Source organism: Vulpes vulpes, chromosome 15 (assembly GCF_048418805.1).
Source record: "Vulpes vulpes isolate BD-2025 chromosome 15, VulVul3, whole genome shotgun sequence".
Classification (NCBI taxonomy): Eukaryota; Metazoa; Chordata; class Mammalia; order Carnivora; family Canidae; genus Vulpes; species Vulpes vulpes.
In genome coordinates this window covers 102,199,284-102,215,322 of record NC_132794.1, presented here as the reverse complement: position 1 = coordinate 102,215,322, position 16,039 = coordinate 102,199,284, and the positions used below count along the sequence as shown (strand labels likewise).

The window sequence follows — 16,039 nt, the reverse complement described above, 5'->3', positions numbered from 1 at the left end:
CCAAAATGTCCCAGTGAGCCAAAAACATGACTGCTTTCCTTCCGGAGGCTCTAGGAAAGACTGTTCCCTTGCCTTTTCCAGCTTGAGGAGACCCCCACATTCCTTGGTGACATAGTTACAGGTTCCGGGGATTAGGTTGTGGGTATCTTTGGGTCATTAGTCCACTCATTACACAACCCAGATTCATGGAGTGCAAAGGTGGGGGCAGATAGGGAGCACGATGATTGCTCATGACAGTGATGCTCACGTCAGACTGGATTAGTTTTCTGAGGAAGCCAGGAGTCCAGAGCTGCTGGGATGGATTTAAATCACGCCTATCATTCAGAGTTCTTTCTTACAAAACCATACAGCTCACTATGCATTTTATCAAAACATTAACTCGACTTGTCAGTTATACACAGAGGCATGTGTAAATAGATCTAGAAGAGATTAACTATTATATTTTACAAATCTTAAGGTACCCAGGAGACAAATGGAAAGGAAAGGTTGTTGTTGTTGAATTCAGCACTTCATAGGCAGGCAGGATTCTGAATCTTATAGGTAAGAGTTTAGGCAGAGGAATTGTGTCTGTAGTAGAAGATAGGAAAAATCCTGGAGTGCTTTCGAAGTGAGTAAAGGGAGTTTTCACCAAACTACTACATTTACTTAGGCCCTGCCCATGTTTGCCATTGTCTGCTCCTAATCCTTACCCTAAAGTAAATAAAATCTGAACCTTCCTTAAGCAGAGACTATTGCTGAGTTTCCCTCCAAAAAACAAATTGCCACCACAGCTACCAAAAATAAGAGCAACGGAGATACACCTATGCCTTTGAGACAATCCACAGTTTTAAAGATAAATCCCTTTCTTTGGGAGCCTAATGTTGCTTTAAAAGATTCCTTTCTTTTCCATCCCCTTTCTCCCCAGATAATCTCCAAAGGAATATCTTTTTAAAGGGGGTAGGCTGAATAAATGTTCATAAAGCTTCCTTGTGGGTCAGTAGCCTGCTGTGGGTCACGAGATTCATTTGGGATAGTGTGAGGGTAGGAAAAGGCAAGCTAATAGTCCTTTGACAAAGACCAATTCTCTGTCCGTGTTTTAATCTTTAATCTGGTTACCATATGTCATTTCTGAAAGATTAGTTAATTGAAAGACCTTATTTTTCAGCACAAGTTGGACTAGCAAGATGCCAAAAAACAAGAACAATTAAGTAAATTTGTCACCTACAGAAATGTCTCAAAAAATACCTAATAAGTTTTTGATAAAAATGTTACAAATTAAGCTGGAGTGGGAAGCAAATACAGATTTTACTCCAAATTCATGGCCACTTAGCTCACAAGAAACGAATACTCTCAATTCTCTAAAAAATCATACTTAGAGATCTACTGGTAGTAATGAAGTCAGTGTGTGTAATGTGGACACCTCTGAATCAACTGTTTTTTGTTGAAAAAGTTAAAACAGTAGTTGCATACTGCCCAGTTGGAATTCAATATTGTTTTGCTGTTGATTTTTTTAAATAATAATAAACACTCACAGAGTTTATTTAGATAGTTACTGTATAAATTTCCTAAGGCTGCGATAGCAGAATACCACAAACTTGGTGGCTTGAAATCACGGAAATATTTTCTCTCCTAGTTCTGGAAGCTCAAGGTGTCGACAGGATCATGCTCCCTCTGAAGGTCCAGAGAAGGATCTGTTACTTTTCCATCTCCCTAGCTTCTGGAAATTCTTGATATTACTTAGCTTATAGATGCACAGCTGCATCTCTGATTCTCTCATTAGGTAGCCTTCTCCTTGTCCCTCTTAGGGTCTCACTGTCTTCCCATGGCCTTTCCTCTCTCCTGTGTCTGTGTCCAAATTCCCCTCTTTTTATAAAAACACAGGTCTTTGGATTAGGACCACCTTAAAACATTATGACCTCATCTTAACTAATCATATTGCAAAGATGCTACTTCCAGATAAGCTTATATTCTGAGGTTCTGGGTGACCATGAATTTGGGAGGTCAACTCAACACAGTACAGCTCCCATGTCCTTGGATCAGCTTCTCTGCCTATAAAGTAGGAATACTATTGCTTGTTCATCTGTGGTTTTAACATAATCAATATAAGACTCATTCTTTGAATCTTACTCCTGAGATCTAGTGAAATCGGAAGCCAAACTTCCTCTGGGATTATTTTTATATAACCTGAAAATTACTAAGCAAGGGAAATTTTTTTCATGTAATCTAGTATTTCCCAGAATGTACCTTGGGAAACATCAATTTCATAATATGGCTTATGAGTCAAGTAAAAATAATAAAACTAGAGATGTAAGTAGTGTGATCTGAATGTTTGTGTCCTTTCTTTTATTTATTTATTTATTGGAGTTCAATTTGCCAACATATAGCATAACACCCAGTGCTCGTCCCGCCAAGTGTCCCCCTCAGTGCCCGTCACCCAGTCACCCCAACCCCTCGCCCACTTCCCCTTCCACTACCCTTTGTTCCTTTCCCAGAGTTAGGTGTCTCTCATGTTTTGTCACCCTCACTGATATTTTCGCTCATTTTCTCTCCTTTCCCTTTATTCCCTTTCACTAATTTTTATATTCCCCAAATGAATGAGACCATATAATGTTTGTCCGTTACTGATTGACTTATTTCACTCAGCATAATACCCTCCAGTTCCATACACGTTGAAGCAAATGGTGGGTATTTGTCATTTCTAATGGCTGAGTAATATTCCATTGTATACATAGACCACAGATTCTTTATCCATTCATCTTTCGATGGACATTTGTGTCCTTTCTACCTCTTAAATTCATGTGTCCTTTTACCCCTTAAAATCATAAATTCATATGTTAATTCCCAAGGTGGTGGTACTGGGTTTGGGGGTGGGGAGGGCTTTGGAAGGTGCTTAGGTTATGAAAGTGATGGTGCCCTCATGGAAGGGATTAGTGCTCCTGTAAAAAAAAAAAAAAAAAAAAAAAAAAGGACAGCATTAGTGCCCTACTTCTACCACCTGAGCACACTGGCACCCTGACCTTAGACTTCCAGCTTCCAGAACTGGGAGAAATAAATTTGTATTGTTTATAAGCCATCCAGTCGGTGGTATTTTTATAATAGCAGCCCGAAAGGAAGTAAGACAGTAAAACTCTTGACTTCAAGTCCTAGTCCTTCACACCCACACACACTTCGAACCCATGAGTGCCAGGTGAGACAGGAGGCCTGTTTTGGAATTCCTACTAGCACAGCTTGGCATTTTCATTAGTGATTGGATGAAATCCTTATGCTCTGATGAGATTGAAAGATGCATGATGGCTTTGGAGATGGCTAGCACTGACAATCATAAAGGAAGGAAAAATCTCATGAGTGCAAAGCAGGGAATGATGGTTCTTGCCCAGAGGATAGCACATGATGATGTGGGAGAGGAGACAGATTTCTGGAATGACAGTTGGTAAAACTCTGCTGATCTGCTCCCCAGTGAAACTGGTGAAAATGATTTTTTTAAAAAAGCAACCTTTTAAAGTGTCTGGAAATGGTCTGGAGGTCAAACAGTAAATGAAGAAACATGTGTTTGAGAAAATCTATGCAAATTTGGTAAAAAGTTGAGAATCTGGGGTATCTGAAACAAGACTGCCTTCCTCCTCATCCTGCTGGCTCAGCAAAGTGAAGACTCCACTCTGGACTCCTGTGGCCACCAGCACAGGCTGCCTGGCTCCCAGCTCCCAGGAGGAGCTCTCTTCCTCGGAGGGGGAGGAACTCAGTGTTTTCAACCCCCAGCTACCTGTTGCTGAGGCTTAGTCCTGGCAAGTATGGTCAAGAGGGGTGGACTTCCTTCTTTTGCCCAGGCTCTGCTCGTGGAATAGAGACTTGACCTTGGGAAAAGTGTGATGAGAACATTGGAACCTCCTTGCCCCTGCTCATGAGGCCATGGTCCCATGCCAAGAGAGGCATGCCAGGAGGACTTCAGACTGCTGCTGCGCTTCTTTGCAGGGAGTATTCAGCCACTAGAGCAAAAATGTCACCCTGAGAGCAGCTTGCCATTGTGACATTCCCAGCTTCAGGGCCCTGGCTCAGAGATTTTGCTTGGGGGAGGAGAAGGGAGCAACAATTTTAAAAACAATTAATCTCTTCCTGGAGGAATGGATTTCATTTACAACAGAGAGTGCAAAATTTCAAATATAAAGGCACTTTCAAGAGCAGTGGAGGTCGTGGTTAAAGGCAATTGATAGGTGATTCATCAATTTCATGAACAGCCTAGATTAGAGGGATGGCTAGTCCACAGGACAGAACAGAGGAATAAGAGCTGGGTCCCGAGGTCAGAACAAATACCAAACACTGACCTCAGAAACTGTTCCTTCAAAGGAGCCACGATTTGACTGAGTTCATTTGTGGAGCAATTTATGCCCTAGCGCACTGTTGAAAACAATAGAGCAGTCAGCTGGAAATTGGTAGAGTTTAACAGCTGGGTGTGGTCAGTGAAAGAGAGGAAGGGGTCCCTGGGAATGCCACTGTCACCCCAGGGTAACTGTAATCCAGCCAGTCACTAAAATTAAACAGGCCGGTAACATTAACAATTGGGGTGCCCGTATCCAGAGTGGCTAAAATACATTATCTAAAGTGTTCCGTTTACAACAAAATATTACGAGGCATGCAATGGAACAGGAAAGTATGACCCACACTCTAGAAAAAAAGCCAGCAACAGAAGCTGCCTGTGAGAGACACGATGTTGGATGTAACAGAAAAAGACTTCAAAATAGCCACCATAAATATGTCCACAGAACTAAAGGAAAGCGTGATTATCAAAGTAAAGGAAGGCGTGACGACAACGTTGCATTACATAGAGAACATCAGTGAAGAGATAAAAATTGTAAAAAAGGAAGCAAATGGAAGTCCCGGAGTTTACAAATATAATAATGGAAATTAAAAATTCACTAAATCAAGACAATGAGAAGACAAGTCACAGACTGACATTCTGATAAAGGACTATTATCTAAGAAGTCAACAGTAAGAAAATGAGCAGCCTGATTTTTAGAAGGCAAATATATGAACAGAACAGATGCCTCACCAAAGGAATATACTGGTGGCAAATAAGCATATGTAAAGATGCTCATCATCACAAGTCATCGGGGAAAGGCAAATTAAAGAAATGATGAGATACCACTGCATACCTATTAGAAGGGTCAAAATCTAACATGCTACCAATCCCAAATGCTGATAAAGATGTGAAGCCACAGGAACTCTCATTCATAGCTGAATGCCAAGTAGTAGAGCCACTCTGAAGACAGTTTGGTAATTTCATAGAAAACTAAACATATTTTTCTTATCACACCCAGCAATTGTACTCCTTGGTATTTACCCAAATGAGTTGAAACCTTATGTCTACACAAAAATCTGCACACAAATGTTTATAGTAGATTTATTTGTGATTGCCAGAACTTGGAAGCAACCGAGATGTCCTTCAGTAGATAAATGGATAAATAAGCTGTGATACATCCAGACAATGGAATATTATTTGGCCCTAAAATAAATGAGACATCAAGCCATGAAAAGACACGGAGGAATCTTAAATTCATACTATGCATCTGAAAGAAATCTATCTGAAAGGCTACATGTTATATGATTCCAACCATATGATATTCTGGAAAAGGAAAAACCATAAAGATAGTGAACAGATCTGTAGTTGTCCAGGGTTAGGTAGGATGGAAGGATGAATAGGCAGAGGATTTTTAGGGGAGTGAAACTATTCTGTATGACACTATAATGGTGGATACATATCACTACACATTGTCAACCTATAGAACGTATAACACCAAGAGTGAGCCCTAGTGTAAGCTATGAGCTTTGGGTAAAAATGATATGTCAATGCAGGCTCATCAATTGTAACAAATGCCCCACTCTGGTGTAGGATGTTGTTAGTGGGGGATGCTCTGCATAAGTGGGAGTAGCAAATATATAGGAAATCTCTGTACTTCCTGCTGAATTGTGCTGGGAACCTAAAACTGCTCTAAAAAAATAAAGTCTATGAAATTTACTTGAGGCTTAACAGCATATTTGAACTATCAGAAGAAAGAATGAGTGAACCTGAAGATAAATCAATGGAAATTATTGTTGCTGAAGAACAGAGAACAAAGGGAATGAATAAAAATGAACAGTACCTCAGGAAAATGGGGGCCACCATCAACCACATCAACATAAGGACTGGAAAGTGAAGAGAGAGAAAGGAACAGAAAAATAATCAGAGAAATTAAAAATGTCCCAACTTTGTTGAAAAACAATATCTGGCACATCCAAGAAATTAAACTCTAAATAGGATAAAAACAGAGATCTATGAACACCATGGTAAAAATTATGAAAGTCAAAGATGACAGAAAAATCTTGAAGGCAGTAAGAGAAAAATAATGTGTTACATGTGAGAGAATTCCAATAAGATTAGCAGAAACGATGAAGGCCAGAGGCAGTAAGAATAACATATTCAAAGTGCCCAAAGACAAAAACTGTCAACCAGACAGGGTTGGTAGAGACCCCACAAGTGTAAAGGGTTAGCAAAGGTCCACAACAAGACTGATCTCATGTCAGATCAATTTGCTACAAGCCTGGGAGGTTTTCCATATCCTCCATGGGTTCAATAATTCACCAGAACAATTCACAGAATTCAGGAAAATACCTAAATGAAGAGACAGGGAAGGTGAGGTCTGGGAGGATCCCAAACATAGGGCTTTTGGGCTTTCTCCCCATGGAATCAGCATCTGTCACCCTCTTGGCAAATTGATGTGCTCACCAACTGGGAGGTTCCACCAGTAGTGTCCAGAATTTTTATTAGGATTACATTACAGAGGCATGATTTATTGAACATTGACCATGTGATTAAACTCTCTCTCCAGCTTTGCCTTCTCCTCCTTGAGGTCGGGAAATCAGGCTGATATCATGTGGCTCAAAGCTTCAACCTTCACTGTTAGTCATTCCAACCATGATCAGTCCCCATCCTGAAGCCTACCCAGGGGCTCACCATGAGTCATCTCATCAGCATAAAGTTAGATGTGGTCCAAGGGGCTGATAAACAACAAAGACACTTCATCAGTCAGGAGATTTCAAGGTGTTTCTTTTTTTTTTTTTTTTAAGATTTTATTTATTTATTCACAAGAGATACACACACAGAGGCAGAGAAATAGGCAGAGGGAGAAGCAGGCTCCATGCAAGGAACCCTATGTGGGACTCCAACTCAGGACCGCAGGATCACGCCCTGAGTCGAAGACAGATGTTCAATCGCTGAGCCACCCAGGCGTCCCATTTTCCAAGGGTTTTAGAAACTCCATGCCAGGAACCTGAGGCAAAGACCAGGAAAATACTTTATTATACCACAGTCATGGCATGCCAATCTTTTTTTTTTTTTAATTTTTTATTTATTTATGATAGTCACACACACAGAGAGAGAGAGGCAGAGATACAGGCAGAGGGAGAAGCAGGCTCCATGCACCGGGAGCCCGACGTGGGATTCGATCCCGGGTCTCCAGGATCGCGCCCTGGGCCAAAGGCAGGCGCCAAACCGCTGCGCCACCCAGGGATCCCTTTTTTATATGTTATTAGATTCAGTGTGTTGGATTTTTTTCATTTTTTTAGATTTTTTATTGAGGATTTGTACAACCCTTATTCATAAGAGATATTGGTTTGTAGTTTTCTAGTGACATTCTTATCTTGTTTTTGGCACCAGCCTCATAGAATGAGTTGGGAAGTATTTTGCTATTTTTTGGGAAGAGTTTTATGAAGAATTAATATTAATTCCTCTTGAAATGCTTGGCGGAATTTACCAGTGAAGCCATCTGTTCTTGGGAATATTTTTGTGGGAAGTTTTTAAATTACTACTTCAAACTGTTGACTTGTGTAGATCTTTGAATATTTTCTGTTTCTTCTGGAGTCAGTTTCAGTCATTTTGTCTTTATAGAAATTTGTTCATTTTATTAAAGTTATTGATATCTTTCATTCATAATCCTTTTTACTTCTCTAAGGTCAGTAGTAAGGCCCCCCCCCCCTTTCATTTCTACTTCTCTGTATCACTGTTCTGAATAGAGTGTTGGGCTTTGGGGGAGTGACATTTATGCTTTGTGAAGAGGGCACTGGTTGCGGTGGTAGCCTCTAGTCTTTTCGGTTGGCATCTGGTGAGGAAACTCTGCTCTGAGTGAGGTGGGCTGAGACTGCCTAGGGTCCCGGTGTTCTTAGCTTGCCATGCCTGGGGTGGAGTCGGCACCGTGTGAGTAGCCAGGGGTGAAGGAAGGCAGACCCTGATCTCTTAGTTGCATGCCCCTGGAATTTAGCTTTTTCAACACCCAGGTTGGGGAGATAAGAATGCTGGCAGCCTGATTTCCTGAGGAACTGCTCCAGCTCTCTCCTGGGAACCAGGGAAGAAGGAATCTGAGCTTGGGTACACCTACTGGAATGGAGCTTCTGTCATACTGATCTGGGGTGGGGGTGTAAGGGAGTGGGTCATGGTGCCACAGATTCTCAAGCTTTTTAGCTAGATTTAGTGTATTTTCTTGAACAAATGCTTCTTCATTTGCCCTTGGAACAATGTACAGAGATTTTAGATGGTTATTTATAAAAATTTTTCACCAGTTATGGTCGTTCAATGGAGGGAAGGTCCTCAGAGCTCCTCGTGTGACATTCTGGAACTAAGCCTAATCTCCACTATTAGCTATTCTTTTCGCAAAATGTATTGCTTAATTCTTGGTTTATGGCTTCAGGTGGCTGTGAACGGCTCAGGCAAGGCTGATAGAAAACAGAAGGCTGAGGAAGAGAATCTAGAGGGCATATATATGGGGAATTAGTATTGAATTGAAGACAACGCTGAAATATGAAACGATTAACTTTGAAAAGAGAAGGTTAAAGATATGAAGAGCTTGTACATGCATTCACTGAGCAACAAACAAGTAGAATGCTTTATCATGCAGAGCAAAGTACTTAGACTCAAGGAATCCCCTCTTTGCAAGGTTGTTAATAGAATGTACTACCCGTAAAGGTTGCAAATTGCATTTTTAAAACAGGCTAGACTCTTTTTTTAGATCCTATGAGTGACTAAAATACAACTTTTCTATTACTTATTCGTTACAAAAAATCTGACAGAGGCACTTTATTAACACAAATTATCAAAATAACTTCAGCGTTTTTACCTTTCACCTACCACTCTGAATCCCAGCAAAGCACCGAAGAATATCTTACAGTTTGTAATACTGAAGTGCAAGTCAACCAAATAAGGTTCTGGACCACACTGATGATTATTCTGTTCTTCCTCCAGAAAGTTAAATAAAAGCAGCTGTCTTTTCTACTTGCTTTTATGCAAGGCTGACTTAGGTGTGTTGCTGCCCAAAGATGAGGGCACAGGGTAAACAACCTCGTTAGATCCCTTGCAATGCTTGGATTCTTAGGTCATGTCAGCTTCCTGAACATGGGTAAGCTATTGTTTCTTCCCTCTCCAGGAATGGGGAGATAAACTACACTTCAAATATTTATCCTCCTTATCTTTCTTGTTCTAATAAGGGACTTGGTAGCGGTGCCATTTCCAATGAAATGCCTAATATAGAACTAGTTCAATTTAAAGAGGCAGCTGTTATTTAACGAGATGATGCTTTTCAAATTAAAATCTTAAAAATATTAGGGGACATGAATGCTCTCTTGTGTTGGCAGGATTGCAGAACTTGACCTTTCCACTCTGCTAAGGGCAGGTCAGTGTTTTCTTCAATAAGAGGAAGAAGGAATAACGGACACAGTGATAATGTCTATCAGTTTCTCTTAGCAATGAAATTAAAGTATACAGTTTATAGATTTAAAGTGTAATTTGCAAAGTTTAACTAAACTTACTGCTTATTAAAGTTGTGCTCTAAGCTTGACTGGAGCTTGAGCTTTGGGTCAAAAAGGGGACACTACAACTGGCCAAATATACACACCTATTTATTATTCACACTAAATTATGTATGTAGGCCACAATTTTATATATATATATATATATATATATATATATATATATATATATATATGGAAAATGATATATCCATAGTGATTATAATGAAACTATATCTGGATAGATAGGTCTATATCAAGGAACCTGAATAACTGAAATGACAAGCAAATACATTTCCCACCTTTTGCACTCTGAACCTTGCCATTTGGTATGGAGAGCAACCCCCCTCATCTGCATCCAGTGTCATGTCCGTGCTGCTGATTGTTTTTCAAGAGGAGTAGAAGCCCCTCAAAATAAATAAACAGGATGGTTTTAAATCAGTCTTAAAATTATCAGGTTTTAGTGAAACTAAGAAAATTTTTTTTATATTACTGAATATTATAAAGCCCTAAGGCATAAGCATGGTTGGGAGGTTCCAGAGAAGTCTTTAAGCTAAAAAGTGAAACTCTATCTGAACATAAAGGAAGGCTCTTAAAGTGCTTTGATGAATAGCAAAATGAAGTACAGTATGCATTCCTGTGACAAATTGATATCTCATCTTAGTGTCACTAAAACCTGATGATTTAAAAACTGATTTGAAGGGGCTCCTGGGTGGCTCAGTGGTTGAGCATCTCCCTTTGGCTCAGGTCGTGATCCCAGAGTCCTGGGATGGAGTCCCATGTCAGATTCCCTGCAGGGAGCCTGTTTTTCCGTCGCCTGTGTCTCTGCCTCTCTTTCTGTTTCTCATGAATAAATAAATTTTTTTTTTTTTTAAAGAGACTGATTTGAAGTAATCTGTTTATTTACTTTGAAGGGCTCATTGCCCTCTTGGACAGTAATCACAGCACTAATACATCACTGGCTGCTGCTGAGGGGTTGCTTCCCAGACTGACAGGCACGTTTCAGACTGGGGGAGTTTGGAAATACATTTGCCTATCATGTCGGTTATCTAAGTTCCTTGATTCCTTAATAGCTGAAGAGAAGAATTGAGGACAAAATATCCTCAATGTGTAGAGGTATTCCCTGTGTCATGAAAAAAAAAATCACATAATAAAGAGCAATACTTTTTTGGAAAGCTGTTGAGTTCAAGGTCATGAATCTATAAAATAGTGTGACTATGTGTTGGATAACCCGTGATTTTTTAAATAAGCCTTCATTTAAATGAAGTTTTAGGGGAATCCCTGGGTGGCTCAGCGGTTTAGCGCCTGCCTTTGGCCCAGGGCGCGATTCTAGAGTCCTGGATCGAGTCCCACGTCGGGCTCCCGGCATGGAGCCTGTTTCTCCCTCCTCCTGTGTCTCTGCCTCTCTCTCTCTCTCTCTCTGTCTACCATAAATAAATAAATAAATAAGTAAAATCTTTAAAAATAAATGAAGTTTTAAAATGTCCTAAATAAGGTTTTATATACACAAACAATATTTCAAATATTTTTGTGGTATATTCATTAAAAATGGGGAGGGTAATGAATATCCAATTTTTTCCCCCTCAAGATTCTTTTATGTCTGAAGTATCTTACCCAGCTAGGAGTGCAAAAACGTAATTATTGAATTAACTAGAGAATGGAGTTACACATTATTTACACTAACAAGGTTGCCTTTGGTGAGGTAAAAGTGTTTTAAATAATTTTCTCAATCCTATTAAAAATCTGTGTATCTTTAAATGTACTAAAACTTGGGTTGGTTTATAAATGTGTGTTTCATTCTAAAAAAATTAAGTCCCAAGGTGTAAATAGCAAATTATTGTTATTTTAAAGTAAAGCTAAACAAGCAGATTTTCCCCTGTATATTCCAAATTGCAGAGTCTTAGAATGGCTCAGAACCTGAGGTCTTTGGGTTGCGTTCCCCACTTGGGATAAATATATCAATTGTCTTCGAATCTCTCTTTGAAGAGTTCACAGGCAGAGAAGTCAGTGCTCTCCATGGCATGAATGACTCAGTGTTTGGAGTATTCACTAGTTGTTAGTCACTGTGGTAAGTGCTTTTCTAATGTTATAAAATGATTCTGTGGGGTAATAATATCTAGTTTAACAGATAAGGAAATTGAATGTCAGTGGAGAGTAAGTAACTTGCTCATGATCATTCTGTGATTAAGTGATGGTGTCAGGTCAGCTGGCAGAGAGTTGGTGTGTTTTAGATATGATGATATACCATATGACAGATTTATTTATTGGTTCTCATTTATGTGCTATCTCTTCATATATCCTAAAATAACCAGTATAGGCTTTCCGTCCCACCCCCACAAATATTTATATATTTAATCCTGTTTCTATTACTCTTCATTACCAGTGGTAAATTTTTTCAGGATGCATTTTTTTCAGTAAGCATTGTGATTGTGGGAAACAGAAGTAATCTTTTTCTCACTTTAGTTTGCTCTAATAATGTGTAACATTAATTTGTAGAATTTCAAACAATACAAAATGTACAGTGTAAATAAATACCAGTTCCTATCTCCTATATTAAGGGGATGTAGTTATTAGTGTTTGTTGTATCCTTCCATTTATCTGTTCCTTTTTTAAAAATTCCTATACATGTGCAAGCAGTTCTTGCCCTGAACAATATGATGAGTTTCAGTCACAACAGTTTGAATACCACCACTCCCTCAAGAACGTGGTTCTAATTTCAGCTGCATGGATTATTAACTGTAATTACCTAAGTACAAACTTCACTGTTAGCTCTTCAGTCCACAAATCACTGTGTAATAGCAGATGTGTCCATGATCAGTGACCAATGATGTCATTCTTCCAGTCTGTTGGTGACTAGTCACTGTTTGTGATAGTTCGTGCACAGACAACAAAGTGTGTAGTTGTGACGACTTCTTGTTTCCTAGTGATAAGGCCATGTGACACTTTAACAAAATGGATAACCAGAAGGGGGATTTGGCCAGAAAGACAGGAAGTATACCAAAGAAACAAAACATGAATACAGTAGAAGTGACATGTGAGTTGAATGTAGGTGGAACCAGATAGGCAGTAGCTGGCTTTGGGAATGCTGTTGCTATTCGATAGACTCCATGTCGCCCAGGGACACTGAGTGAGGGTGACCTTGACATACATGAGGAAAGTGGCTGTGAGGAGGAGGATGATGCCCAGAGGAAGTGATGATGGTAAAAAGTTTCACATTAAGGAAACTGGGAGATTGAGACAGCATTGAAAACACAGATGAATATGTTGGGAACTGATCCAAACTTAGAAAGGCAAAAGATGATTTTGCCTTTCAAAGAGAAAAATGCTATCATAAATTTTACAAGAAGAAAGCAGGCAATGTTCAAATACTTTTGACAAGGTTTCTTACAAAGAAATGAAAGTTGAATTCTCAACATTTGTAATGTTTTAAACAGTGTGATACTAGCTTTATTTTTTTCATTTTCCCATACTTCTGTAATTCCGTGGAGGCCTTGAGTCTCTTATTTACCTTGTTTCATCAGTTACCCTTTCAGTTAATTTATTCATTCTTATCTCTCAAGTACAACACAAGCTCAAGAGCAAGGACTGTGTGTGTGAATTATTCATCACTGGACCTAGAGTACAACACAGAGATGCTTAGTAAGTAGATGAATGGATGGATTTGCATTTAATGTAGTAAAGCGAGTATCTTTACACTGCTTTATGAGCTGAATGCTTACATTCTCTGCTTATTTTCTAACTGGAGTATCTTTCTCTTATTAGTTCATAAGAGCTCTTCACATATGATTTTATGTCCAGTTTTATGTTTTGCAATATTTTTTCATTTTAACTTTTTTGTTCTCATTTGTTATACAGATGCTTGAAGCTTTTATGTTGTCATACATATCAATCTTTCCCATTACTGATTTTGGGTTTTAAGTCATACTTACAAATGCCCTCCCCACCTGACACTATATTGTCTTTCATTTCTTCTGGCATTTTGTATTCTTATGTTGTCATTAATTCCTTTCAAATTCTATATATTGTGTTAAGTAGAGATATTTTTATTTTTTTTTAAAGATTTATTTGAGAGTGAACCGGGAGAGGGATAGAGGGACAAGGAGAGAATCTCAAGCAGGTGAGTGTGGGGCCCATAGCAGGTCTCTATCTCATGACCCTGAGATTATGACCTGAGGCAAAAACAAGAGTTGGATGCTTAATTGAGCCACCCAGGCACCCCTAGAGAGCTTTTTTCTTTTCAAATGTTCCATTTACTGAATAGATCACCTTTCCTAAATGCAATTTTTATATTTATGATTTTAATTAATGTAATTATGCTTGCATGATTTTATTTTGATTATTTGCTTACAGTGTTTTTTTTTAAATTAAATACTATACTCATTTACCCAAATATTTAAATAATAAATTGTGACTTACAGATATTTAAGCAGTAAACATCTCATGGTACACTTAGAAAGCATATTAAAAACAAAAATATGGCTTTAGAGAGAAAATATTTAATCTATTTCATGAAAAAATGTGCAAAGTTTTAGAAAAGAGGCATTAGGCATTAGCGTACAGTATAAATACATTCTTGCTTTTATAATCACATGTATTACACTTCTTTTGAGTAGTTAATGAAGGCCAGTGCACACATTCATTCTAAATGATCTTCTATTAACACATGCACTCGAAAAGATCACTAAAAATGTCTTCAAATGTATGTAGAAATACAATATTGTAAAAACAAATATTAATCCGCCTACATGAAACACTTGAAAAATGCAGACCACGTTGATTTTTAGAATTAGAGCATGAATGGAAATACCAATGTATGAAATTGTCAATGGGATTTCATTGCTTTTATCTTTGGAGAAAAATATATAATCAAACCTTTGGAATGACAGATATAAAGTCAGTACAGCAGACCCACTCTATTCTCAAAAATAAAACCTGAACTTTATCCACACAAAAGATGGGAGAGTCTGAGTCTCTAAAATTTGACAAATTTATGAAATGTTACAATTTGAGAGTGTATTAAACATATAGATCTCAAATACACAGCAAACTTGATTTATCCACAAATCAAATGTAATGACAGCAATGCAAACATTTCTAAGTTGGTTCTCAATGTACCCTAACAGTGAGAATTGCAAACTTTTAAAAAATATTAGCCTATGTAAAATATTAGGTGTACTGCAAATTAGAAATTAATCTTTAAATAATATAGCGTACTGTTCTCCTCCAGAAACTAATATATTATTAGGAATTCTAGAAAAAAATTTTACTTCAACAAAACCATGCTGCTCTGTTATTTGTGAAACCATAGCTCCTCACTGAAACTTCTACAGAAACTACTATTGTTTTTAAAGAGAGGGAAGCCTAAGGTGTGGAAAGGAAGTGGTAGTATATGTTTTACAGGTAAATTTGGGTGATGAGTATCACAGGCATGCATGAATAATACATGTCAACTCTATACAAGCAAAAACGTGTTCGTTTTGTACTGTGTACTGAACAAAGTAGGCAGCCATCCTGTACATGCTCCACAGCATGATTGTAATTCTGGTGGGATTAAGAATAATGACCGCGAATTCTAATGATAGAAGATTGTTACATGGCTGAGTCCTTCTACATTTTCAGAAAGGAACATGCCTATTTTTATCCTTCATTACCATAATTAATCAACTAATGTTTTGCCCTGTATACTTGAGGATCTAGTTCTCACGAGCACAGCACACTAGATAAAGAATCATAAGGCTGTTTATACAGGGCATATTTAAATCTGACGGCTGATTTTTTTTCTACTTCTCAGCATTATGAAGTCTCATTTCACTTTATTTCAAATGTATGTAACCAAGTATATTAAAACCGAAGGCAATAAATTGTCCACATACTTCATAGTCTCAAGTTTTCAACATTAACATATTTTTCTTTAATTACTGAAAAACACCAGGTCTGTCAGTTGCTACTAAAAGAGGAAGGAGTTCATACTGTACTCTGACAGTCACAAAAACGCCTGAGTATATGGTTATGTAGTGTTTTTTAGTATATGGTTGCTGGTACAGGCAGGGAGGCATATTTGCAAATATTTCCTTTTGGTTGGGAGCTTTCAACACAGCTAAACGTCCCTTGGTGTACTTGAGAGCGACATGCCTCAAAAAAGGACATACCAAACAGTGGAGAACCCTAGGCAAACATTCCACAGCTAGAAGCTAGAGTTCTCTTTCCAGCTCTAACCTTTGAAAATAATTAAACCAAATCAGCACATAAAGAA

The 16,039-nt window shown here is 38.4% G+C and overlaps 1 protein-coding gene and 1 long non-coding RNA gene across 3 annotated transcripts in view; one reads left to right on the top strand and one right to left on the bottom strand.

Annotated features, from left to right (window-relative positions):
- Window positions 1-16,039, top strand: part of LOC112916237 (uncharacterized) — a 136,610-nt gene that overhangs the window by 113,260 nt on the left and 7,311 nt on the right. For both annotated transcript variants that reach the window (XR_003234275.2, XR_011997585.1), the window contains 2 exons: window positions 13,347-13,425; window positions 13,846-13,903. This is a non-coding gene — a long non-coding RNA (uncharacterized lncRNA). The remainder of the gene's footprint in view (window positions 1-13,346; window positions 13,426-13,845; window positions 13,904-16,039) is intronic.
- The window catches only part of NHLRC2 (NHL repeat containing 2), a 65,689-nt gene continuing 56,700 nt past the window's right edge, over window positions 7,051-16,039 (bottom strand). Inside the window, exon 11 of the mRNA XM_072740087.1 lies at window positions 7,051-7,280. Coding sequence (XP_072596188.1) covers window positions 7,192-7,280 — 89 coding nt within the window. The 3' untranslated portion in view covers window positions 7,051-7,191. The remainder of the gene's footprint in view (window positions 7,281-16,039) is intronic.